At 50.5% G+C, this 26578-nt stretch overlaps 2 protein-coding genes across 4 annotated transcripts; one reads left to right on the top strand and one right to left on the bottom strand.

The window, feature by feature from the left end:
- Window positions 1-499: 499 nt before the first annotated feature.
- Window positions 500-8659, bottom strand: Txnl4b (thioredoxin-like 4B). The gene is made up of 4 exons (NM_175646.4): window positions 8488-8659; window positions 5454-5661; window positions 3029-3180; window positions 500-1857 (listed from the first exon to the last, which is right to left on the bottom strand). Exons 2-4 carry the CDS (start codon window positions 5583-5585, stop codon window positions 1692-1694), a joined length of 450 nt encoding a protein of 149 aa, NP_783577.2. The 5' UTR covers window positions 5586-5661; window positions 8488-8659; the 3' UTR covers window positions 500-1691.
- A 30-nt stretch (window positions 8660-8689) lies between these two features.
- Window positions 8690-26552, top strand: Dhx38 (DEAH (Asp-Glu-Ala-His) box polypeptide 38). Of its 3 annotated transcripts, none has more exons than NR_151644.1 (27): window positions 8690-9060; window positions 11768-12107; window positions 12415-12602; window positions 13144-13251; window positions 13836-13983; window positions 14095-14213; window positions 14389-14465; window positions 14858-15013; window positions 15471-15632; window positions 15800-15907; window positions 16241-16353; window positions 17540-17677; window positions 18008-18194; window positions 18346-18531; window positions 18771-18911; window positions 19321-19431; window positions 19522-19638; window positions 19800-19907; window positions 20291-20390; window positions 20998-21206; window positions 21307-21461; window positions 21806-21961; window positions 22060-22194; window positions 22358-22483; window positions 22893-22988; window positions 24656-24777; window positions 26068-26552. NR_151644.1 is itself a non-coding variant. In NM_178380.2 (27 exons), the coding sequence occupies exons 2-27, from the start codon at window positions 11785-11787 to the stop codon at window positions 26150-26152; spliced, it is 3687 nt and encodes a 1228-aa protein (NP_848467.1). In that variant the 5' UTR covers window positions 8690-9060; window positions 11768-11784; the 3' UTR covers window positions 26153-26552. The 3 variants fall into 3 exon arrangements, 2 of the variants coding, with proteins under 2 accessions (NP_848467.1, XP_006531324.1); NM_178380.2 differs by having other exon boundaries at window positions 20291-20403; XM_006531261.3 differs by having other exon boundaries at window positions 8695-9060; window positions 13147-13251; window positions 20291-20403; window positions 26068-26540.
- The last annotated feature ends 26 nt before the right edge of the window (window positions 26553-26578 follow it).

Here is a 26578-nt window from a genome sequence, read left to right as displayed (position 1 = left end):
GTCACTGGTGTGTCTCCCCAGGGTAGAGCTATGGGACCCAGGGAGACAAGGACAGACATTCCAGAACCAGGGAGAAACCAGCCAGAAAGTGAGACAGCACCATCACACACTCACAGCACCTGACAGCAGGTGGCAGGCCACTACTATAGAAAAATCAGAGACCTTTGGGCCCTTTCTCCATTACTCTGCTCCCCTCCCCACCAATGCTTCTCCCTTCCTGTACAAGGACCTCCTCTTCTCCCCTCAGAGACCTCTCTCTGTCCAGGAGTCATAGCTGCATGGTTCCTAGCACTGGACAGGGTATACAACACATGCTTAATAAGGACTGTGGAAGGGCAAGTAACCACGATAGGATCTAAAACATGAATCCAGACCACAGAGCCCCTCCCACCCGTCCTCATCTACCCCTCAGGAAGGAAGCTGATAGTATTTGCCCTGTGTAAGTTCTGAGATCTTGCTTGCACCTGAGTGCCTAGATTGATGGACAGACAACCCTGCTGACAGTGAGTTGGACAAAGACCTTTTATTCCACCATAGGGATGTGGAGGAACATTTATTGTTCACCTAGGACTTCAGTAGCATTAGGGATCTGACTCTTAGAATCTCGAAGTTTTCATCCACGTGTCCAGGGTGGCTGCCATAGCCCCGTGCATCCTAAGGAGGTGGTGGGAAAAGGTTCTCTGCCCATCCCTGAAGCAGCTCTCAGCTTTGGGCAGAGGACACGGAAAACCCAAACCATCTTCTTTCTGCGCCCCGTCTGCCAGATTCAGGTCGTGGTTTCACTTTCCCCTAAAGGACAAGCTTAGAAATAAGCAGCTGATGCCAGGGTTGGCCCTGCCTCCTGCACACCTGGGCCTCTGCTGGCAACAAGGCCCTTGCTGCCCAGCAGGCCACAAGCGGCCTGGCCACGGCCCTCCAGCTCTGTACCTGCTCTCATTCCAGAGCGACAGGGACAACCACTCCCATAAGGCTTAGGAGAAACACAAGTTTCCTGAGGTTGGGTCACATTCTTCAAAAGCCCTTGGATGGAATCGCAAACCCCTCAAGGCGTTTCTCCCTTAACAACCTGATATCCTTTTGGTCTTTAGTCCTTGAGGTAATGGGTGGTGGCAGTGCTTTCTGGGGAGCTCTGTCCCTTACTTCCCAAACTTGTTGTTTAAGCTCAAGCCGTGCTGGATGGTGAAGAGCCACACTTTTCTCCTGGCAATCAATGGCCGGATGGCTATAAACACGTGGACAGGGTACTGCTTTCAGACTGCGAGGAAACCATGAACTCACCTGCATCTAATTATTAGTTAGTTCAAGATAAGCTGGGGTAGGAGGGGGCAGAAGGGGCAAGAGAACGGAGGCATGGGGGAGAACGTGTGCACAAACATGGCAGAGCAAGCTGTTCTCACAGCGTCTAGGAGGACGCCTGACCTTGAGGGGTAAAGCAAAGTCAAGATAAACGGAAGTCACGAACAGGCACCACTTGGGCTCCTGCCTCACTGCTGTGAGGCTCTCAGGGAAGGGACGCTCAGGCATCCTGATTCTTGGAGCACTGGGGCTGCTGCAAAAGGGCTGCTGATTACAGACACCGCAAACCTCTTTGCTCAGGCAGTGAACATGTCTCTGAAGGACTCCAGACCACAGGCCCTCTGGCTTCAGGCCCCGTCTCAACCTGTGCTTCTCTCAGCTCCAACAGCAGTGTGTTAAATGTCTTGATAGAGGAGGTCATATTTGGGCACGTTCTTGGGATCAATAGGACTCTGGACAATAAGTTTTCCCCTCATCGCTCCCCGGTAGATGACTTCAATCAAATCTATGAAGTCTTGTTTGGTTTTGAAGCTTCCTACGAATTTAGTGTGATCCGGAGACCTGCAGCAGAGGGGAATAACTGTGGTCAGAGCGTCCCAGTGTGTGAAGCCTGCAGGGTCAGCAGCAGTAGTGGGCTCTTCCTCCCTTCTTGTCTCTCTACACATGGCCTGACCACTGCCTTTTCCGCAGGTCTAGGACACAGGGCTACATCCAGGGCTTTGAGCCCCCACATTGACATCTGGGCGTGGGAAAGAGGCTACCTTCCCATCCCTTCCCACACCACTATCATGTGGAGTTCCCTGAGTACTGAGGTGGGCAGAGTTTGCTCAGTGTTTCTGAAAAAAGTCCATTAGCTCACCGCAGCCTCCCCAGTTCTCATCATCGACCTTCTGAGTTGTGGGTATTAATAAACAACCTTATGAGTTATCTTAAACATCAAGTGTATTGGTTGAAGAAGTTTTAAAAGAGAAACAAAATCAGTTGTGAGGCAAGAAGTCACCTTTTGTTGTATACTCTTCTAGCTCTGTGTGTGGGGTGGGGAGAGTGTTCTGCTTCTTTAAGATAAAAGAATCACATCACAAACTATTTAGTAATAAATAGTATCTGGGGGGCTGGTGAGATGGCTCAGTGGGTAAAAGCACCCGACTGCTCTTCCGAAGGTCTGAAGTTCAAGTCCCAGCAAGCACATGGTTGAGATCTGATGCCCATAATGAGATCTGATGCCCTCTTCTGGTGCGTCTGAAGACAGCTACAGTGTACTTACATATAATAAATAAATAAATAAATAAATCTTAAAAAAAATAGTATCTGTCTCAGAGTTGTAAAGTGTGCATCTTCAACATACTATTAAACTCCTGGAAACGTAGTTACTGGGTTGAAAGATTAAGCACTTTAGAGGGGTTTGATACTGCGTCCTGAACTCCATGCAGTAGGCTGTAATAAGCAAGCACACTAACCGAGGCCTCGGAGGATAAGCGGCAGTTCCAAACCCACAGTAGTAAACTCTCCAGAGTAAGGTGGGACCGTAATCCTGGATGCCGCCAACACTACTCATATTGCAGTGAGAACAGGATGGAGAGGTGGACACTACAGAAGATATCATGTGACTTATTTTGTCAGGCATGCCTGAAGAATGACATCAGAATTCTCTGAGGGGCAGAGGACACTTGGCAACAGAGAAATGTGTTTCCCTGGCAGGATTATATCTTTCATAAAAGCCAACGTAACTCACCCATAATCCACCTTCATGTGCTGCCCATTGAAGAAAAATACGGTAGAGGGAATGTAACTGATGTCAAAATACTGTGTGTAAACCGGCGTGTGGTCCACGTCCACCAGGTAAATAGCAGCCATTTTACTCAGGTCGGCTGAAGTTTTTGAGAGCTGTGAACGACAAGATGGATGGAGGTTCCGCTATACTACGGCAGTTACACAATGCTTCTTTTGTGAAACACACTGTGAAACGGTACAGGAAGCTTACTATAGTATTTTGAGACGAATTTTATTTGGAGAAATTTTCCCATTTGAATTCCTCTTAAGACACAATTCTGGAACTTGCTATGTAGATCAGACTGCCTTGAATTCACAGAGGTCCGCTTGTCTGCCTGTCTGCCTCCAGAGTGCAAGGATTACATGTGTACACTAAGCCCAGCCTCCCGAGTGCAGGGATCACATGTGTACACTAAGCCCAGACACAGTATTACTGGATCATGGGTGACAGGGTCAGGAGAAGGCACTGCGTGGTGGTTTGAATGAGATTGGCCCCTAAAGGCTCACATGTTTAACTACTTGGGTCCCCAGCTGGTGGACCTGTATGAGAGGGGTTAGGAGGACTGGCTTTGTTGGAAGAGATGTGTCATTGTGGGCAGGCTTTGAGGTTTCAGAAGCCCTTACCATTTCCAGGTAGCTCTCTCTGTTGTTTGTGTCAAGATGCGAGCTCTCAGCTACTTCTCCAGCACCAGGCCTGCCAGCCTGCTGGCTGCCACCCTTCCTGCGATGATGGCCATGGGTTCTAACCCTCTGAGACTGTAAGCCCCAAATAAACTGTTCTTGTATACGTTGCCTTGGTTATGGTGTCTCTTCACAGCAGTGGAAATGTAAAACTAGGACATGTCAGGGAAAAGATTTTTCTTTTTTTGTTGATATTTGTTTCTTTTTGAAATTAAGTTTTTTTTTAAGTTTTATTTATATATGTGTGTGTGTGCGCATGCGTGTGCACGCGCAGGGGTTGGAGGGGGATGGGTGTATGTGTGCCAAAGAGCATGTGCAGGAGCCAGAGACAACTTGCTGAGGTCAGGGCTCTCCTTAGCAGCAGGAGACCTGACTGGCTGAGCTATCTCATGGGCTGGTGCTTGATTATTTCTGAGAAAAAGAAAGGAAAGAAGGAAGGAAGGAAGAAAGAAAGAAGTCTCTCTTCATTTGGAGTGAGCTGCTGTGAGCACAGCTCAGCGGTAGGGCATTAGGTCTAGTCTCAATGCTTACTATTGCAAAACAAAAACTACAGCTCCTGACAACCCACCCACAACAACTTAGGGTGCCGACAAGCCCCAGGCTCCTTCCTCCTAGAAATGAAAATCAGGAGAGCCTGGTGTCCCCCCCCCCTCTTCCCACTGCTCACTGTCCTCAACGCTTTACACCTGTTAGACCATTTAACCTACAACCTATAACCATTTAACTTACTGACACTCAGCACCCCCATTTTACAGATGACAAAGCCGAGGCACTGGAGGGAGTTACTTGTTCCAGGACACACAGCTCTTAAGCAGCAGGGTTGGGATATGAACTTTGGAAGTGTGGTATCAGAAGCAATCAGTCTAATTCTCTTATTGACCTTGAGTGCTGAGCTCCAAGGACCTCCTACATTAAGAGACAACTGTTCTACCATGGAGCTACCCTTCTAGTCTAGAACGTATACTCTTTTCCATAGCTAAAAGCATGAGTTTCTGATGATTCCCACTTACTGACTGGTATGAGCACGGGTGAGCATGGAGGTCAGGGGACAATGCTCAGGGTTGGGTCCCTCCTCCACTCTGGGTTCCAGAGACTGACTGAGGTTCAAAGTCTCATACAGGAAGCACTTTGCCTGCTGTGCCACCTCACCGGCACCACACATCCATTGTACATAATGACTATTCATAATGACTGCAGCGGAGATGGGTGGGAAGAGATGTAAGACCTTAGTTCAATCTCCATGGTGAATAGAAACACACAGTAACTCTCTTCACAGTTTCCCTCTTTACTGACTGTGAAGAAGTGCTGTGAGACCTGATTTCTCCACAAGGCACATTCTAGGAGCAGCGCACAGGAGAGTACTGGCAGCCAGGGAAACAGTTCAGACCTCCACTTTGCAACCTGTATACCTTGGAGGCGTTTCCCCAGTCCTCTCTAGAACTTTCTGCACTTCACTATGCGACTGTTGCTGTGTTGGCATTTCCTGATCTCCCCAGGCCTGCTCAGTGAGGTGAGTTCTGACAGGTGCTAGTGGGGGAAGGGTGTCAGGACAGGTGTCGCAGTCTGTTTGGGCCTCAGATCAGGACAGGCACAGCTCTTGGACAAAGTGTGACAATCTACATCAATCTACATCAATCCTGTTCCTTTTCAGGATGCTGAGTGATAACAGGTGAACTTTTAATTAAGGCTGCTTATTTAAAACTCACAATATCATCCAGCTGCAGACAGACGGGGTCCTCGTCCCTCCCAAACCTGAGAACCAACACCTTCTCCGCAGTGCTTTTGATCGCCTGGTCTACTTCTTTCTTGCTGGTCAGTTTGGGCAAGAGGAAGCTCATCTTGAAAAAGTCCAATGCTAGTCCGCACTATCAATTCTGCAGTGTCTAAAGGCTGCTGAGATGAAGTGCGTGGGTCCTAACAGAAAGAAGACAACACCATTTAGTAGTGACCAGACACTGAGGTGATTTAAAAAGAAACCTTTTAGGAAGCCCATTTTGTGAAGACGTCTCACCCCTTGCTTGCCACCTCTGGGTCCATCCTGACACACTAGGTAACTTCTCACAATAATTTCTCATGTGTTTCTAAGTGAAATTAAAGATTTGAATTAGAACAGAGTAGGAGGACTGGAGAGATGGCTCAGCAGTTGATAGCACTGGCAGCTTTTCCAAAGGTCCTGAGTTCAATTCCCAGCAACCACATGGTGGCTCCCAACTGTAATGAGAGCTGATGCCCTCTTCTGTTGTGTCTGAAGACAGCTACACTGTACTCATACACACAAAATAAATAAATCTTTAAAAAAGCCACATCAGAGTAGGAAGACAAAGCAAAGCTTTAACTTCAGAGTGCTGCTCCCACCCAAGAGGCCTGGGGGAGCCACGGGTAGCTGAGTAGGGAGGCAAGCATCTGCACAAAGGAGGCCCGCCTGCAGCTGAAGGATGCGGCTGTGCCTCAGAGCACTGCCAGACTGCAGAAAGAACCACAGCTTATGGCAAGTGCTGAAGCAGACAAACTTGACCTCAGCAGTCTGGAGTAGGAGGGAGAGTGGCTGGAAGGTGGGGTGGCAGAGGTGGGGACATGATTCACCCTTTCTGCGCTTTGCATTGTTTTAATATAACGTTTACTGAACTTCCCATATCCCTACACAAAAGACTTTGAGATTCCATACTACTTCATTTGTGGACCATACTTCATGGGTCCTTCATTGACGAATGTTTGTATATTCTCGAGTCCTGACTTAAGGGGACTTCCTAGATACACTTAATCACATGGCAAACAGACCAACTAAGAGTGTGTGAAAGTCATAATTAAATAAATGACTCAGAGGAGACTGAGGTAGAGGGGCCTCATCTGACCTTCTCTCTGTCTTCCTTTGGTGCTGGGCTTCTCACTCTATAGACTAGTTCATTCTGTTACTCTTCTAGCTGTGAGACAAAGGCTAGAACTCATGCTACAAAATTGCTAGTCTAGCTCCTAATTTTTGGCAAGTCATTTCCTAATTGAAAAATCCCATGACTGACAAGTCACTATTGACAGTACCCACAGAAGATGCAACTGGGATATTAGTTACTCTGCATTTAATTTCAAGGCTTGTTAATGCTATGAAATGTGATTTGCCTTTCTCCCCTTCATCAAAAATTATATTTCGTGGTCTGGATTAGGGCTGGGAGGATAGCTCAGTTAGTAAAGTGCTTGCCTGGGAAGGGTGAGGACCCAGTTCGATCCCCGGAAGCCATCTAAAAAGAAGCCTGGCCTGCGAGAGTAGCTCACGAACTCAGTGCACTCAGCCAGATCCTTGGGATTTGGTGGCCAGTCAGCCTAGCCAGTTCACCAAGTTGCAGGGCAGCCTGAGACCTTGTTGTCAACAATACAAAACAAAACAAACCCAAACCCAAACACCTAAGGTTGCCTTTGGTGTACAAACATGCACTGACAGGTGTATATACATGAGTATATACTCATGCACATACACAACAATGCACACATAAGATATGAATAAAATTTACACAAGAAATGAAATTGTTCCACCTATAAGCCACAGTTTATTTTAATAGTTTTATGTGCATGTCTTCCTGCCTATATGTCAAATTCCCTGGGACTGGAGTTAAAGATAGATGTGAGGTGCCACGTGGGTGCTGGGAGCTGAATCCCTGGTCATGTGGAAGAGCAGTCAGTGGTCTCAACCTCTGAGCCATCTCTCCAGCCTGTAGGTCACCCTTTAAATAGGGAAGCTGACTTCCAGGAGGGGTTTCATCAACTGTGAGTGTAGAACAAATTACTGATGAAAGAGAAACACAAAGAGAATTTGGACCCGTCTCGCCGTTAGAATTCACGTAAGCAAATCCCGTACTAGTAATAAAAAGAGGAAGGGGGAGTGTGGCGTGTCACCAGAGAGGGTCGGTGTGCTACAGGCCAGATGTTGGAAGGAGGGGGAAAGCGACACCACATCCAAGACAGTGTTCGCATGAGGGATGCAAATGGAGAATCATAAAAATTATGAACACTAAACACATTTGGAAAGCCAAGTTTTGCACGTAGACAAAGGATAGCAAGTTAAAAGGCAGATTTAAGAAATGCATTGAGTCTACAAACACCAAGTGAGACGGTAACACTCAGAATGGAGAGAGAGCGGAGGCATGCCTACTTCGTTGGAATTTGGATGCAAAAGCTCTTTGGAAAGAAAACTGGCCTCCTCTTTACACAACAGCTCTACTTTTGAGAATATGAACATAGACACAAAGACCTATGTTCATGTCTGTCAACAGGGCACTGATAGTAGTAGTCTTGCGAACTATCTTATACAGCTACTAAGAAAAGATTCGGAAGCAGTATGTAAAGTCTGATTCTTCTTTTTTGTAGAAACTTAACGTGTAATGCTTTCATAGGATAATGGAAATAAGCATCCTAAGATATAACCAAAGGACATATCTGAACATGAACTTATTTTCCAAGGATCTCGCTTAGTACCCCAGAGTGGCCTCAAACTTGTGGCAATCTTTATGCCTAAACCTCACAACTGCTGGGATTACAGCGGTATGTCACTTTAATCTACGTCAGGGCTGACGTCTACAAAACACCCAACGCATGTTTTTGATAAGAACCTGGTGGTTGGGTTCCCCCTGGTTCACAGGTGCCATGGAGGACACTTCGGTCTACATGTCAGCAACCCGGGCTCCTCCACCGGTTAGCTAGGGCACAACTGCCTCTTTCCTCACTGCCATCCTGGGAAAGACCCCAACTAACCTGGGCTGTATCCTTAGAAACGCTTCCTCCGACAGGAAAAAAAAAAAAAAAAAAAAAAAAAAATCCTCCCAAACGGAAGTGAGAAACACGGACGCAGAAAACGAACGTGCCACCGCGCGCCCCAGTCAATAGTCCGGTAATCCGACAAGATTATTTTAGTTCCTTTCCACTTTGCACTGGCCGCCAGCGACAGGAAGTGACGTCATTTCCGCCCTTAGTAAACATGGCCGGTCTCGTGTTGTCCTCCCTTGCACACCCCCGAGCCAGAGGCGGGGTGTTGACTCTTACGCCAAGCGCGATTGGTCGCAAGGAGACTCTGAACCCAGAGGAAGAGACTGAGGCTCGGAAGGCCTGTTCGCGGGGTTGCACTCTGGCGTCCCGGAACCCTGGATTTGTGGGCTGCTCTCGATGGTCTTTTTGGACGGATAGAAGGCTCCGCGCAGGGCATTATGGGACGATGATGGCCGCTTTCAAACAGCGGAATTTGCCTCTTTGAGACCCTCGGATCGAGCGGTGGCCGCGCTGGCGTCTCCAGATCAGGAACCGAAGGCCTCGAGAGTCGTGCTTGGTGAGGTGAGCGTCTCTTTCTCTTTCCAGATCTGTCCTTCGGCAGCCATGGCGGCTCCAGGCGGCCGGTGTCGGCTCGCGGCTTCTGTTTGGGCCCTGATTTCAGAGTTCCTCTAGTCCTTGTTACCCAAGTTTCTCTATTTGCTTGAGCGGAGAAGTTCATTCAGCCTTCTCCGGACTTTGTCCATGTTCTGGTCTCATCCCGGTGTTTGGGAACGGCCCCACGGAGATTCAGGGGTCCTCCCTGTGCCCTCGTTTAGGGCAGTACGCGAACCTGGTACCCGATAGTTGGAGAGCCTGGGTAGGGCTTCTGGTGCCTTCCTCCTGTCTCACTGAAGAGTCTCCACTAGATCTGGCGGATAATCTATAAGTAGAGTATTAACCCTAAGAGGAAAGGGCTCTTGTTTTTCCTTTATCGGTATTGTTGAGAATAGCAAGTGGATTAACGACGCATGCAGTAAGCAGTTGCTAACCTGAGAAGTCCATTGTGGCTTCTTTGTCACCGATGTTTCTCCATAGTCTGGCCGTGGACCGCTTTATTTGCTATTTTGAGCCGCTAATTAAGTCCTTCCTTGTCCTGTGTTGTGAATAATTTCCTGTCCAGAGAAATGTCTGACTTCCTGTTCGCTTTCAATAAATGATATCTAATCAGGTTTTTACTTTGCCATTTGTTAACAAGACAGACAGTAGTCTCTGCTTGCATGCAAATGACACTTTAGGATGTAAGTCGTTGTATCTCAGCCTTCCTGTCAAGATTTCTTAATATGCATATAAGATGCGACTTTGTTTCTCTCTTCTACCTCGGGAAACTTTTGCTTCTTCATCCACATTGTGTTGCAGCGCCCCTTGGGAGAGCTGTGCATGTTAATTAGAACACAGCAAAAGAAGTCTAGATTCAAAAGTCACAGTTCTCATGCTTTATAAACTTAATCGGAATGAGAATAATTAACTACATGTCCAACATAGGTCCAAGCTTATAATCGGGTGGTGTTAGATAAAGATGAATTTGACATCAGCCAAACACCTGGGAGGTCTTACAGTCTCTGAAACACGTTCCAGACATGCTCTTTCCTAACATTTCTTGGAAGTAATTTTGGCGAACACAGTTTGTTATTCAAGAGATTTTTTTTTTTTTTTTTTTTGCCTGCTATGGGATGCTTTTTTTCTCTTTTCCCACAAACCACTACTGATCCACAACAAAAGTCAGCAAGTGTGTAGAATATGGATGGTGAAATCGTGTGCTAGCTAACTTCTCTGCTCTGTGGAACTTGTGACTTAAAGGGAATGGGATGGGTGGGTGGGAGAATGCATATCAAAAACCAGGAAGGGAAGTCAGGGTACAGGAGCATAATACCAAGTATGCAACCGTCACATCAGTGTACCAACAATTGATTCTCACAGTGGTTCTGTGGATTGTGGAAAGCAGAAGTGATTGTGGTTTCACACATAGAGAACTAATGACTAACCAAGACAACTGCTTACTGTCCCAAAAAAACCAGAAAATGCCAAGAGCCTGGAGTGAGTTAGTTACTTAGTTTATTTCTTCCTTCCTTTCTTCCTTTCTTCCTTCCTTCCTTCCTTCCTTCCTTCCTTTCTCTCTCTCTCTCTCTCTCTCTCTCTCTCTCTCTCTCTCTTTCTTTCTTTCTTTCTTTCTTTCTTTCTTTCTTTCTTTCTTGTCTCACTAGAGAAGTGGGATGTGCTGCTACAGTTCATATGAAAAAGGCAAGCATGCCTGGCTTGTGTTCAGAGGCAGGGAGCTAATGGGGACTCCTAGAGGTGATTATTTTGGCCCATAAGTGGGAGGAAGTGTGTTCTGTAGAAGAGTGAGATAATGGGCAGAGGGACAAACTGGGAGGGAGAGAGCAAGAGAAGGAGAGAGAAAGAATATAAATGAGTGAATCCTTCACTAAATATCCTAGCTAGTGTGAAACTATGTAGCCCAGACTAGCTTCCCACTTGCCCCCCTCTGGAGCCTCTACCTCCCGTGCTGAGATTACAGGTGCATATCATGCCCAGCTCAATCGCCTGGGTTTTAATCAGGGTTTCTGACTTAAGTCCAGTTCCCCTATACTTCTCTTTATAAAAATCATTCTAGTCTGGTAAGAAGCCCTTAGTGAGGTTGATTCTTGTCTAGATGACACCTTCTCGATCCTAGTGTGTGGTCCATGTCCATGTGTCTCTGTGCCTTTTGGATGTGTTGGGGTGTGGTCCGTGTCCATGTGTCTCTGTGCCTTTTGGATGTGTTGGAGTGGGAACTGGTCAGCTTTTAGAGACTGATAGTGATTTGGTGAGGAAGTCCTCACAAGTAGCAGGAGGGGCTGGAGAGGTGGCTCCGGTGGTGGGTGCTTTCTTACAAGTGTAAGGTCCTGATTTTAGATCCCCAGAACCCATGGAGAGTCATGAGTAGAGGCACATCTGTGCTAAGAGTCAGAGGCAGATCCCAAGGAGCTTCTTGGCCAAATTAGTTCCCAGTTCAGTGAAGACCCTATCTTCAAAAGTAAATAAGGGAGCAACTGAGAAAAGTACCTGATGTTGGCCTCTGGCTTTATGTGCACCTGCATGACAACACACATATATACACACTAGCTAGCAGAAGATGTTCTGGGCTCAGTGTAGGGAGGTAGGGATAGCCACTTAAATGCACTCGTTATTCTGGGATACAGTAGACCGGAGTTTTCTTATGTCCAGTTCTAACGGTCTGCCTTCCTTTCAGAGAAATAAGAGCCTGTGATGGAGGACCCTGGTGAGGATACCTCCATCCATCGCTTGGAAGGCACCAGTTTGGACTCTCAGGTTGGTGGTCTTATTTGCAAGACCAAAAGTGCAGCCAATGAGCAGCATGTCTTCAAAGCCCCTGCTCCCCGCCCTTCACTGCTGGGGCTGGACTTACTGGCGTCCCTGAAACGGAGGGAGCGAGAGGAGAAGGATGATGGGGAGGACAAGAAAAAGTCCAGAGTCTCTTCTTACAAAGACTGGGAGGAGAGTAAGGATGACCAGAAGGATGCCGAGGAGGAGAGCGAGGACCAGGCTGGCCGAAGTAGCCGGAGAGACAGGTAAGGAGAGAGGGTAAAAAGTGGTGGTCAGAAAATATTCGCCCAGGTTCACCTCAGCTCCTGTCGGACACCTAAGAGCTTTACGGTTTTATTGTGATTCCATGATACTGGTGGCAGGTAGGAGCTGGTAAGGATTTGCGGGGAAGGCTGCTAAGAAGTGGACGTAAGTGCTTGGGTTCTAGCCCTGTCCAGGCCTTCAGCACCAGGGAGATGCAGTGGAGAGGACATACTGCTTGTTGGCATGGTCGGAGGTAGAGGGAAATGTTTTCTGCCATGGAGACCCCTTTCTTCACTCTCCCTGTTTCAGGCATTACCGATCTGCTCGGGTAGAGACTCCGTCCCACCCCGGGGGTGTGAGTGAAGAGTTTTGGGAACGCAGTAGGCAGAGAGAGCGGGATCGGAGGGAGCACGGGGTCTATGCCTCATCTAAAGAAGAAAAGGATCGGAAGAAGGAGAGATCCCGGGATCGAGACTATGACCGCAAGAGAGACAGAGGTAACGTGCCTGGCACCCCTCCTGGGGTCCGTTAGCATCGAACCAGCAAGCCTTTCTCTTCCTGTCACAAGGACTTTTACAGTAATAGTCATTAATTGGACAACTTGGTTTGTATAGTGTGTGCCCCGGTGGTTTTGACCCTTTGAGACTAGGATTAGGAAGAAGTTTAAGGAACGATACCTCTCTTGTAGGACAGCAACTTTGCTTGAGTGTGTGGATCTTGTTTTATTGTGAAAATTGGTGATAAAGGAAATGATGGGTGATCCATTGAAGAAGCCAGTATTTACACTAGCTCTGATGAGGGTAGAGGACAGTGTTATGGGACAAGTGAGGCGGGGTCCAGCACTGGCCTCGCTTAGAATCAGATCTGCTATACACAGAACTCTCCATGCTGGGCATCTAACTGTCCACTGAGGTGTGAGTGTGTGAGTCTCAGCCCATGGATTATGGGCGAGTCAGTGGGGAGGCCTGCGCTTTCTGCCCAGTGCTGGGGTGTGTGGTGGTGTTAGTGAATGGTGTTAAGCCTATGCGACTCTTACAGCAGATGAGCGGGACAGAAGTAGGCACAGCAGCAGATCAGACCGAGACGGAGGCTCCGAGCGCAGCAGCAGAAGAAATGAACCTGAGAGTCCTCGACATCGGCCCAAAGGTATTCTCATCTGTCCTCTGCTGGTAGGGCTCAGGTGCAGAAAGGCAGAGTAAGAGGTAGTCCGCTTTGTTCCCAGGCCGTGAGTCAAGTTCTAATCCCAAGATGTGGTGGATCAAGAAGGATTTGTTGAAAGGGAACTATTGGTTTTAAGATCAAAGAGAGAAATTGATTCTTTCAGTGTTGTTTTAAACAGTGAAAGCCAGACTATTATGTTCGGTCTCTTTAAATATTTATTTGTCGCAGTGTCTTATCTGTAACAAGTAAGTACAAGGTTGTGAACAGGGGATCAGATCAACTCTGATCAAAAGGCTCACCTGCTGAGGACACTTGCTGCCAAGCCTTCTGATCTGAGTTGGTTTACCAGGATCCACACGATGGAAGGAGAACCAACTCTTGAGAATTGTCATCTGACCTCTGCATGCACGCACACAGACACACACAGTTAGATAAATAGAGGTAATTAAGAATCAGTTGGGAAAGTAGGTGTAGTGGCTTATGCCTATAATCCCAGTACATTGGAAGCTGAGGCAGGAGGATTGTCTAAAGTCACATCTCATTGACTGTGGATGTTTCTGCGGCCCCAGATGCAGCCACCCCTTCGAGGTCCGCCTGGGAGGAGGACGACAGTGGCTATGGCTCTTCAAGGCGCTCTCAGTGGGAAACACCCTCCCCAACACCTTCCTATCGGGACTCTGAGCGAGGTCATCGGCCGTCCACTCGGGATCGAGACAGGTGATGGATGGATGGATGGGACAGCCAGTAGTCGAGGGATGTGGACAGGGAGGGTTGTGGCGGCTGGGGACACAGTTCAGCTCAGTGTCAGCTAATCTTGATGATCCCCAGGTCTATAAGGAGCAAGTCTTCAGATGACACACCTCTGCCGACCCCCTCCTATAAGTACAATGAATGGGCTGATGATAGAAGACACTTGGGGTCTACCCCACGTCTGTCCAGGGGCCGAGGTAAGGCCTGGGAGGTGGGAGGCAGAAAAACTGTTTGGCTGGTCCCGGTGGGGCTGAGCAGAGGCTGTACTCAAGAGGCTGTGCAGCTTTGTGGCTCTGGTTGTCCTTGGGGGTTGGGGGGTGGGGGTCAGATGGGAGTTGTAGGGACTGACCTCTGCCCTCTGCTTTCCTTCAGGCAGACGTGAGGATGGCGAAGAAGGGATTGCGTTTGACACAGAGGAGGAGCGGCAGCAGTGGGAGGATGACCAGAGGGTAAAGGCGACATCGTTGAGGGGCTGGACAGGAGGTGGTGGTCAGGGTGAAAGGTGTTGGAGCCAAGGGCTTTCAGGAAGGTGGTGACTGCCGTTCCGAGCCCTGGAACCTTTGGAGAGATCCAGGCTTCCCAGGGAGGCTTTATACTGATGCAGCCAGTCAGACTTGCCTCCGGCTGTGGGTGCCTCTGTGTGCAGAGTGTAAGAAGCCTGGCCCGGCAGTCTGCCGTGTGAAATCAGTCAAAGCTGTGGAAAGGCTCCCCTGCCCTCCTCCAGGTCTCTCATCATGAAGGCTCTTGTGGAGTCCTTGGACTCTTGGCAGATAGCTGTCTTGCTCCTCTCTGGCTGCATGTCCCCGTGAGTGTGACCTGCCCTTTGTTCTCGTCTCTGCAGCAAGCAGACCGGGACTGGTACATGATGGATGAGGGCTACGATGAGTTCCACAACCCTCTGGCCTACTCGTCTGAGGACTACGTGAGGCGGCGGGAGCAGCACCTGCACAAACAGAAGCAGAAGCGCATTTCAGCGCAGCGCAGGCAAATCAACGAGGTGAGGCCGCAGGGGCGGCGGTAGCGGCGGCTGGCACAGGCTTAGGGCAGAGCTGGGGCGTGTGGGAGGAGTCTCAGGGTGCCAGGCGATGACACAACACAGCTGGCTGTCTATAGACAGGACCAGGTCACACATGCCTCTGCAGGACAGGAGCGTGAGTGGGAAGCTTTGGGTAGCTGAGGAATCCTGGCTCCTGCTTCGCTCTCATGCACTACGCTGTGAGGGGCCGTGTGGGGAGTGGTATGGTGGTACTCTCTGGGTGTGTGGTTTGTGTCTGGGGTAGGGCTGGTGCCCAGCTGCTTCTTGGGACAAGGTACTGCAAGGCCTTGGCTTCAGTGACTCCTGTTTAAGGAGCTGCAGGGTGCAGAGCCCGTTGTGAGTCTGTGGGCTTGCTTGTTGACCTTTCAGGATCCCCTTTTAGCTGCTGGCTAAATGTGGCTGTCCTTGTGTCCCACAGGACAATGAGCGCTGGGAGACAAACCGAATGCTCACCAGTGGGGTGGTCCATCGGCTGGAGGTGGACGAGGACTTTGAAGAGGACAATGCGGCCAAGGTGCATCTGATGGTGCACAACCTGGTGCCTCCCTTTCTGGATGGGCGCATCGTTTTCACCAAGCAGGTGAGGCCTCTGTGGCCAGAGACGGGCGGGTTAGAAAGTGCTGAAGGAGGGAGGAGGAGAGGGTTGGTACAGGCAAGTGTCGGTGCCAGAGGGTAGTGCCTGTTGTACTAGGGCCCATGCACAGCAGGCCCTCTGGTTCCTTTAGTGACCTCTCCTCCTTCTTGCAGCCGGAGCCTGTGATCCCAGTGAAGGATGCCACCTCTGACCTGGCCATTATTGCTCGGAAAGGCAGCCAGACGGTCCGCAAGCACAGGGAACAGAAAGAACGGAGAAAGGTTGGTGGTGTGCTACTAGGGCTGAGGTCCTTGGGGGCTGCTTTTTACTCCTGTAGAAAATGTCAAGACTGCATACAGTGACTGCCAGTGGCAGTCAGAGGACATACTTGCATGGATCAAGAGGCAGCCCAGGAGAATACTGTGTTCTACTCAGTTAAGCAACCATGGGGCCTGGTGTTGGGGGCTTGGAGGCATGAGGTTTGAGAAGTGTGGCTTGGTGCCTTGTGGGAATTTACTGTCTGCTGGGTAAAGCCTGCCTTCCATCAGAATAGCCTCCACGGCCTCCCGTCTTGCCAGAGGATGCAGTGATTTAACTCTTGTTTTCACCTTCAGGCTCAGCACAAACACTGGGAACTGGCAGGGACCAAACTAGGAGACATAATGGGTGTCAAAAAAGAAGAGGAGCCGGATAAAGCTATGACAGAAGACGGGAAAGTGGACTACAGGTGTGTGTGTAGTCTCGGTCAGTAGCAAGTTGGCTCCCAAGGTCCTGGCTTGTGACGGGAATCTTTGTGCATTCTGGTCCCTTCCTGAGTCCTGTCTTCTGACTTGAGCTTTCCTTGCTGTCACCACCACCGCTGATACAGTGATGGTTGTGTAGATTGAGGCTCAGGGAGGTTAAGGACTTTGCTTCAGAGCACCTAGCTAGGAAATGTTGGTCCTGACAGGCAGGGTTTCTTTTCTTGGTCAGATTTCAGCACAACACGGAAGGGAGGGCTGGCTTCCCAGGCCTTTTAGGACTCTCGGCTTGGTAGTGTCTCCGTTCATGGGGTCTGATGCAGTCGTTCAGTCACTGCTTGTCTGAGTCCCTGCATTGGCTTGGTGCTACACTCAAAATAGCCCTCCCACTGCGCATCCCCTAATGACGACGTGTCCCGTGGAACTGTCGTCTTTACCTAGTACTTCTGTGTAAAGTGTCCCAACTAAGAGGTTGGTATTGCTGGAGTCCCTTAGTTTCAGTTGTCAGGTGGCCAGGGGGACTGAGTAAAATGAGAACTAGACACTTGAAGAGCTTGGGTAAGATCTGAGGAAGGAAAGGACTCTGAGGGGGAAGGTGGGAGCAAGGGTCTTGGGATGTGTGTCCATGTATCAGACACTGATACATGGTTGTTATCTAGAAGCAAGGCAAATAGAAGTGAGCTGTTCTCATAGTTCTTTGAAAACGAGGCCTTTGCACTTGGTAGTCCTATTAAGGGAGGGAGGAATTCAGATCTATGTCCTGTGCTGTGTAGCTAGCACTTGGGAGACCCCTATAGCTGTTTGAGCCCTTTAAGTCTGGTCCTAACATTGTCCAAGATCTTCTTTCTAAATTGGTACCTGCTGGTTAATTTCAGCCCCTCTTCTGGCCACACTTTGTTTAGGATAGGCGATCTGCCCACCTAGAGTCTGATGTCTGCTCCCTATGCAGCTGTTTGATCAGGGCTCTGGACTGTGTATTATGGAGGTGGAGTCTTGTGTGATATCTGCTCCTTAGGCCCATTTAGATACAGTCTTGGATGCCCAGGCTGCTTTGGAGTCCAGGAGGTTGACTGATTCTTGTCGCAGTTGTTCACATTCTTGGGAGCAGGAAGGGCAGCTAACTTCAGCCTGAGGGACAGTGTGGGAGGTCATGTGTGCCTCTGTGTTTCCCAGGACGGAGCAGAAGTTTGCAGATCACATGAAGGAGAAAAGCGAGGCCAGCAGTGAGTTTGCCAAGAAGAAGTCGATCCTGGAGCAGAGGCAGTACCTGCCCATCTTTGCCGTGCAGCAGGAGCTGCTCACCATCATCAGGTAACGGCCCAGGCCCCGTGGCTCTCCTGTCTGTGCATTGTCTAATGGGCAAGGGAAACACTTTGCCCGTAATGGGCTGGCTGAGTGTGTGCTGCGCACAGTAAGATGACATCACTTCCTTTAGTGGTCCAGGTTCACCTTGACTGGGTCCCTGGCATCTCATGTGGAAGCCCCATAAGATGCTGGTTTCTGGTGAACCCTCTGGCCATGAATGCTTCTTGCAGAGCTAGGCTTTGCCAGAGGCAGCCAGACTTAAGGCTTCTCAGGGAATTGTCTCAAGCTTGGCTTTCCTCTCAGGCTGCTCAGTGCCTTGCTTGCTCTTCCCTGCAGAGACAACAGCATTGTGATCGTGGTCGGGGAGACAGGGAGTGGCAAGACCACTCAGCTGACCCAGTACTTGCATGAAGATGGTTACACGGACTATGGGATGATCGGGTGTACCCAGCCCCGGCGTGTGGCTGCCATGTCAGTGGCCAAGAGAGTCAGTGAAGAGATGGGGGGCAACCTTGGAGAAGAGGTGAGTGGGCGTGAGGTCTGAGCCATGTAGCCTTCTCCTGATCGCTTCTGCCATTTGTGCTGGAAGCTGTGGTCTGCTTAAGCCTGACTCCAGTCTGTGAGGGCAAACGGTAAGTAGTTAGCCTCTTGGTGAGCTCTGTCTCTGACCCCAGGTGGGCTATGCCATCCGCTTTGAGGACTGCACTTCGGAAAACACCTTGATCAAGTACATGACGGATGGGATCCTGCTGCGCGAGTCCCTCCGGGAGGCTGACCTGGACCACTACAGCGCCGTCATCATGGATGAGGCCCACGAGCGCTCCCTCAACACCGACGTGCTTTTTGGGCTGCTCCGGGAGGTAAGGCCACGGCGGGCTCTGGTTCCTCTGCGGCTCAGGTGCAGAGGATGGGTGAGGCTTCCTCGGAAGCTTCCAGGTCACCTGGTCAGCCCTGCTGGTGTCTTCACGCTGAGCTGTAGCTCCATTGCTCAGTCAGACAAAGCTACCGGCTTGCCAGCGTTAGTGTTTGCTCTGTCTGTGGACAGAGCTGAGACTGAAGTCCCAAGATCACAGGAACCCCTGCTGTCCCCTTCTCTTAGGTTGTGGCTCGACGCTCAGACCTGAAGCTCATTGTCACGTCAGCTACTATGGATGCAGAAAAGTTTGCTGCCTTCTTTGGGAATGTACCCATTTTCCACATCCCTGGGCGGACTTTTCCTGTTGACATCCTCTTCAGCAAGGTACAGAGGTCTCTGTCCTTTGACATTCTCTGGTGAAAAGTCAGCTGGAGGAGGGGGTACAGCGTTGGCGAAGATTTAGTGGCATGAGGTAAATGGGGCACTGTAGCGCCATAGGTAGACAGAGAGCCGTGTCTGAGGTCCGAGCCATGTAGCCTTTTCCTGATTGCTTCTGCCATTTGCACTGGAGGCTATGGTCTGCTTAAGCCTGACGCCAGCCTCAAGGATTTGAGTCCTTGTCTCTGAAGCAAGGAGCCCAGGGATACCAGCTCTAATTTTAAGGGCCTCAGCAATCAGGCTCACCCTGAGGTTGGCTTTGCTGAGTCCAGTGCTGCAGCTCAGACAGGATGAAGCTGTGTGTCGTCTGGGGGCTGCTGACCTATGGCGCCCTTGTTCCCTCTGCTGTGTTCAGACCCCGCAGGAAGATTACGTGGAGGCCGCGGTGAAGCAGTCCTTGCAGGTACACCTGTCTGGGGCCCCTGGGGACATCCTGATCTTCATGCCAGGCCAAGAGGACATTGAGGTGCGTGCTTCAGTCACCACTGGGTTGGATGGGAACCCTCCACCTGAGGGTTAGGGGCTCTGGGGTCTCATGACTCCTTCTGTGCCGCAGGTGACATCTGACCAGATCGTGGAGCACCTGGAGGAGCTGGAGAACGCGCCTGCGCTGGCGGTACTGCCCATCTACTCCCAGCTGCCGTCTGACCTGCAGGCCAAGATCTTCCAGAAGGTGCACTGCTTCGCTATGCCTGTCTCTTGGTGTCCCTCAAAGGCGCAAGAGGGGGGATATTTCTTTCCTAGAAGAACAGGTGTGAACTGGGCTTTTCTTGCCTGTTCAGTCTCTCCCTCCCCAAAACTTACCTTTCCTTCTGATGTCCTGATTGGCCCTAGGCTCCAGATGGTGTCCGGAAGTGCATCGTCGCTACCAACATTGCTGAGACGTCTCTGACTGTTGATGGCATCATGTTTGTCATCGACTCTGGCTACTGCAAGTTAAAGGTGAGGGGCGATGCAGGAGGCGAGGGGTGATGCAGGAGGCTGGATTCCAAAGCTTCACCCAAAGTGAACTCAGCATAGAGACACTCAGTGCATGAGAGTGGTGGAGGTGTTAGGCCAACATTCAGTGAGCACTGACCTTTCCAGCCTATCCTTGTGGTAGCTTGATGGTATAGATATTTAAGCAGTTCTGTAGTGGTCCCAGAGCTGGTGTGGATGGAGAGACCTCTGAGGCTTTCTTGAGTCTCCTGGCTCTTAAGTTGACGATCACCAAGGCTGCTCATCACATCCTCTGTGGTGAGCAGAACTGGGTTTGCCTTTGTCTGAGGACTCCTTTCCTCTCTTGTCACGCCGTCCTTGATCAGTTCTTTTGTGTCCCCCACTAGGTCTTCAACCCCAGGATTGGCATGGATGCCCTGCAGATTTACCCCATTAGCCAGGCCAATGCCAACCAGAGGTCAGGGAGAGCTGGCAGGACGGGCCCAGGTCAGTGTTTCAGGTAGGAGCCCTGTGCTAGCCTGCTTCTTAGGGCGGTGCTGGAACTGCTTACTGCCCAGAGCCCGGGGGTGGGGTGAGGGGCTTGTCTGGGGCTGATGAGGGGAAGGACTGGTCTTCAGGGAGCCCTGAGCTCTAGGCAGTTCTGTAGGAGGGGACCTCAGTGAACAGCAGTAAGGACAGCAGGCTGCCCTCCGTGGGTGAGCCTGAGTAAAACGGGGTGCTTTTCACTTGCCCAGATATTTTTTCCTCCTGTTTTTATGATTTTAAAAAAGAATGCATTCATCAGAAATTCAGAATCAATACAGACGTTAAGCCAGTAAAACTTTGCTACAATTCTAGTCTCGGGCGCTTTGGCCCTCACAGGCACTAGGAGGCTCCAGCAAAAGAGTGAGACTTAGGAGACAGGCTAAGCAGATCAGCGGGCTGGTCACGTCCCTGCTTGGAGGATTTGTTGGCTGGTTGGGGTCACACTTGTGAGGCTGGAATAACTTCTGCTGACATTCTGCCGAGTGGTTCCTGAGGGTAGCTAACACGTGAGAGGCTGGCAGGCTGGCACAGGGCAGGTGCAGCCGGGTCACTGGCTCCTCCCTGGCAGGCTCTACACGCAGAGCGCTTACAAGAACGAACTGCTGACCACCACCGTGCCCGAGATCCAGAGGACCAACCTAGCCAATGTGGTGCTGCTGCTCAAGTCCCTGGGCGTGCAGGACCTGCTGCAGTTCCACTTCATGGACCCGCCCCCCGAGGACAACATGCTCAACTCCATGTACCAGCTCTGGATCCTCGGAGCCCTGGACAACACAGGTGTGCACACGGCTGGGGCCCGGTGGTGTGTACACAGAGGGGACAGTTCTGCCCTTTGTCCACTGTTGACTGCAGTGTTGGCTTTGCGCTCCCCTCCCAGGTGGTCTCACGTCCACAGGGCGGCTGATGGTGGAGTTCCCACTGGACCCGGCCCTCTCTAAGATGCTCATCGTGTCCTGTGACATGGGCTGCAGCTCCGAGATCCTGCTCATCGTCTCCATGCTCTCGGTCCCCGCCATCTTCTACAGGCCCAAGGTAGGGAGGCAGTGTGGTGTAGCTCGCCCAGGGACTTCCAGGGATCACTGGCGGGGAAGTGGGGCTGTCCTGTGTCATGGGGTGGGATGGAGATTCTGTCTGTGCTGTCTTGTAGGCTGGTTAAAGGGAGGTCGGAAGGCTGGGTCAGTGGTCCTTGTAGTGTTTTGGAAATTTGAAAGACCATCTTCAATCTCGTAGTCTACTGTTTAGCTTATTTTGTTATAAATGATTTTTATTCTGTGTTGTTAGGCATATTGATGTGAGCAGGTATAGTGTGAGACTCTTTGGGGTCCTGTGGGGTCAGCCTCCCCATGCCTGTTAAAAGTCCCTGTTCCTTTTCCTAGGGCAGAGAAGAGGAGAGCGATCAAATCCGGGAGAAGTTTGCTGTCCCCGAAAGTGACCACCTGACCTACCTGAATGTCTACCTGCAGTGGAAGAACAACAATTACTCCACCATCTGGTGCAATGACCACTTCATCCACGCCAAGGCCATGCGGAAGGTGGGGTGGCAGCCCAGAGGGGTGCGGTCTGGAGAAGGGGTGGTGTGGGAGACGGGAGGGAGGAGGGCTCCATCCTGTCTTGCCTGTGTCATCTTTAGGTTCGGGAGGTACGGGCCCAGCTTAAGGATATTATGGTGCAGCAGCGGATGAGCCTGGCCTCATGTGGCACCGACTGGGACATTGTCAGGAAGTGTATCTGTGCTGCCTATTTCCACCAGGCAGCCAAGCTCAAGGTGAGCCCGGAGCCACAAAGTTTTGGCTTCTTTCTCTTCCTGACTCCTACGTAAAGGCAGTTTTCCAAGTCTGCCTGCTCTCTCAGGCAGTTTTGTAGCTCTAGGATTCCCCTAAGCCTGTCAAGAGCATATTGGTGATGTGGCTACCTGTTTTCTTCTCTAGGGGATTGGGGAATATGTGAACATCCGCACAGGGATGCCCTGCCACTTACACCCCACCAGCTCCCTCTTCGGCATGGGCTACACCCCTGACTACATTGTGTATCACGAGCTGGTCATGACCACCAAGGTGAGTCTCGCCCAAGGAGTTCCCATTTTGGGGCCCACTGACTAGAGCCAGGCCTTTGAATCCTACTACTGCCTCTATAGAGTCCTGGAGACTTGAGGCACCAGTTTTAACTGCAGGGCCTTCAAGGCTGCTTTTCAGCTTGGGGTTCCTGTCGGGATTCTCCAGTCAACAGAGAGCACTGTGGCCTCAGGCAGAGGATCGCCCCCTGCTGGCTGCTGGCAGGAGCAGCCCCTGCTAGAGCCTTCAGAGGGGCTTCCTGCATGGTTGGATGCTGAGGACTGTTTACTCTCACAGGGGAATGTGGGTGGAGAAGCAATGACAATTCTAGTGTCCCTTAGTGACATTTCCCAGCCTTACAGGAGGGACCTAACTCCCTGGTGACCTCTACCTGTTTGCCTTGTGCCCACAGGAGTACATGCAGTGTGTGACCGCTGTGGATGGAGAGTGGCTGGCCGAGTTAGGCCCCATGTTCTACAGTGTGAAGCAGGCAGGCAAATCTCGCCAGGTAAGGGCGCTGTGCTTCTGGGGAGATGCTGTTTGCCTGTGGAAAAGATTGTCCTTTCACCTGCTGTGGAAGGCTTGTCATCGTCTTAATTCCACATTCTCTCCGAATGTAAAAGCTGTCTCATGTCCCGTGCTCCTCCAGTGAGTGGGTTGGCTGGGCCTTTTTTACTCTTTAAGCTTAATTGAAAACTTCAAACATTCATAAACTAGACAGTACTCTAAGGCAGCCACTGTAATAAACTCTTAGTCCCTGTAGGTGACATCAGTGGTTCCCGTTTATTCCCCCCCCCCCCCACTTCCCACGCATCCCTTGCCCTCCCAGAGCATTTTAATGTGTGCTTCCCCAGATTGTTATTTTATCCTTAAGTATTTGATGATGGGTAGGACTTATTTCAACAACATGGCCTCTACGACAGTGTCACTCCTAATAGTTAATCTTCCGTGTCACCTGAGTTTCTAGTTCTCATTCAGAGTTCCTCATTTATCTCTGAGATAACATCTCACAGTTGATTTACTTGAATAGGATAGGACGTCGCCATGGTGGCTATGTGTGTTAACACCTTTGTTCCGGGACAGGACCTGCTTTCTGTCTTTGTGACACTGATTTATTGGAGCAGTTGTCATCTGTCCACAGCATGCACTTGGCTGATTCCTTCCTTTAGCAGTGGCTAACTTGAGTCTCTGTCACATACACTTCAGTGACTGAAGGCCTGAGTGGCTCTGCTCAGCTGTGCTCTGCAGATGTGTGCACATGGTCGCAGTTGTGATGATGCTCAAATGCTCAGACACATTTGTGGTCCAGGTGGTGTCAGCTCGTCTCTCTTCAGTTCCTTCCACCCATGACTCCATGTCAGGGGTTTGGTGTCTACTAATGAGTGACGCTTTGCTCTGTCACTGAGGGGTGTGAAATGTGGCTCTGCTTTCGCATTCCTACTTTTTCACATACTTCTCTCCACACTGGGACAAACACAGTGTCTTCATGATTTCTCTGTACCTCCTGGCATGGCCGTGACTTGATGAGATGAACGTGTGTACTGCACTGTGGCAGTAGCTCAGCAGAAAAACCACTGGTGTGTGTTCAGTCTCCAGTACTGCCCGGAGAGAAACGTGAAACTTGGCTTGAGGTTGCCTTGACAGTTCTTGGGGTTGGGAGGCTCTGTGGGTAAGATGTGCTCTGTAAACATGGTGACCGAAGTCCAGATCCTCAGCACCCATATCCAAAAGCTGGGAATTGCCATGTATGTCTGTAACCCCCTGTTATGGGGGTCCTGGAAGCCTGACCTTCAGCTTAGCTGGAAGTGAGCCTAGGTGAAGTTCAGGTTCAGTGAGAGCCCCAGTTTCAAGGAATCAGGTGAAGAATCAGCCTATCCCTGGCTTGTGTGTGGCCTCATCTACCCACACATGTGTGCACACAGACACACACAGACACACACAGACACACACACACACACACACACACAGCATGTCAGTACTTACTGGAGTGCTGAGGGGTAACTGGCTTAGACCAGCTTATCCATATCTATCTTGAATAGTTTACAAACTGTCCTGAGCTGCACAAGGAAAGGTGCCCTTGGTGCTGGGACATAGAGCTACACAGGCCTGGGTTCCTAGAACTGGTCCCAAGCACAGACAGAGCCTCTGAAGTCAGTCCCATCTGCCTTTCTCTAGGAGAATCGTCGTCGGGCTAAAGAAGAGGCCTCTGCCATGGAAGAGGAGATGGCCTTGGCCGAGGAGCAGTTGCGTGCCCGGCGACAGGAGCAGGAGAAGCGCAGCCCCTTGGGCAGTGTCAGGTGAGGCCCGGCAGTGCTGAGTAGGGGTAAGAAAAGTTGTCAGTTTAAATCAGCAATTGGTGCAGAGGTGGTGTTGTGCCAGGTGGGCACATGTGGAGGCACGGGTGTCCGCTGCAGTTCTTGGTCATCATGTAGATTCAGGGCCCGAAGTGGCCTGAGTCTTGCTGTGAGTCTTGCAGTTTTATTGTCAGGCAAGGGGCTTGGAAAAAATGCCAGGCAGAAGAGAGCCTTGGACTTCGGCACCTGTGTTCGGGTAAAGCAGGGAGTCAGGCTGAGTATGACAGTTAGGGCACAGCCTTCTGTGGTGCTGTCCTCACTCCACACACCACCAGAAGGTTTCCTCTTTAGATTTGGGGACTCACACGGACTTTCTCTGGTTTCTGGTTGGGTTCAGAAACTGAGGACAGAGGTTTTTTTTGTTTGTTTGTTTTTTGTTTTTTTGTTTTTTTGAGAAAGGGTTTCTCTGTATAGCCCTGGCTGTCCTGGAGCTCACTTTGTAGACCAGGCTGACCTCGAACTCAGAAATCTGCCTGCTTCTGCCTCCCGAGTGCTGGGATTAAAGGCGTGCGCCACCACACCCGGCTGAGGACAGAGTTTAATTGATAATTTTTATTACTGAAAAAGAACCAAAGGAAGAGCCGTGTAGAAGGAGGTGTCCTAAGGGCCATTACCTGGCCCATTGGTGTGTGACAGTATATGCTCACAGGTTTTGCCAGTCAGGCACACTCCAGTGAGCGAGTTTTAACGGAGTTCAACGACATTGTTGTGGATGGTTGTTGAACACAGCCTCTGGTCTTCTTCCTGACCCTGCCCTCCGTGGGTTAGGCTGATAGCACACGGCTCGGACCCCGCGCTTTCTCTAGGTGACTGGTCTCTTTGGCCAGGACATCCAGCGCCAGCTCCCTCAAGGCGACCATGAGCTGTCAGGAGTGTTCTTTTTGAGTAGCAGAGATGCCCTGATCATTTGGCTAATTCCTCCAGGAACTGGGGACAAAGGCAAGTGCCGTGCTTTGTCACACAGTTGAAGTAGGGACCTGATTATCTAGGGGCCACAAAAGGAGCTGTTTAAAAATCACTGTGAATGTCCCTTAATGATGTCAGGGTGGATGGCTTCCTTTACAGTCTCTGGAGGTGGGGCTGCAAGGGAGGTAGCATGTGCTGCAGGTGCGGTCCTTCAGCCTTGAAGCTGCTGTGCATTGGGTCAGAGACAGCAAGGCTTCGAGGCCTTTGATTCTGTTGGGTTCCTGCTCAGGGAGGAGCATTGTTTCTTACCTCTTTCTGTGTGTCCAGGTCCACAAAGATCTACACTCCAGGACGGAAAGAGCAGGGGGAGCCCATGACGCCTCGCCGCACGCCAGCCCGCTTTGGACTGTGAGCTGAGGCTGTCCCAGGGGAGGATGGTGGCCACGTACTAAGATCTTGGCTCTCCAGCCCGTGTTTCCTAAGGACTCCGCAGACAAGGCTTTCACCTGCGTGTTCATCTGTGGGTCATCGAGGCTGGAGCAGTTCCTGCTGAGTCAGGCTCTGTCCTAGAGTGGGCAGTCCTGATGCAGGGCTCAGCAGGAGCCTAGTGCAGGGTGAACACGAAGCTGCTTGAGCAGCAGGAGGTGGCTGGACCATCGTACCCACGTAACCTGCCCAGGACGATGCCTCGCTGGGGCTGAGACTTTTTTAATCCTTGTGTAAAGAAGCGAGATCGAGGCAGAGAAACGTAATTTGTCCATCACATGGGGTTTGGAAATAAATATATTATTTGTACAATATTATTGCATTTTAAATCTCCTTTCTCTTTTATAGCTCT

Source organism: Mus musculus, chromosome 8, assembly GCF_000001635.26.
Source record: "Mus musculus strain C57BL/6J chromosome 8, GRCm38.p6 C57BL/6J".
Lineage (NCBI taxonomy): Eukaryota > Metazoa > Chordata > Mammalia > Rodentia > Muridae > Mus > Mus musculus.
This window is presented reverse-complemented; position numbering and strand designations above follow the sequence as displayed.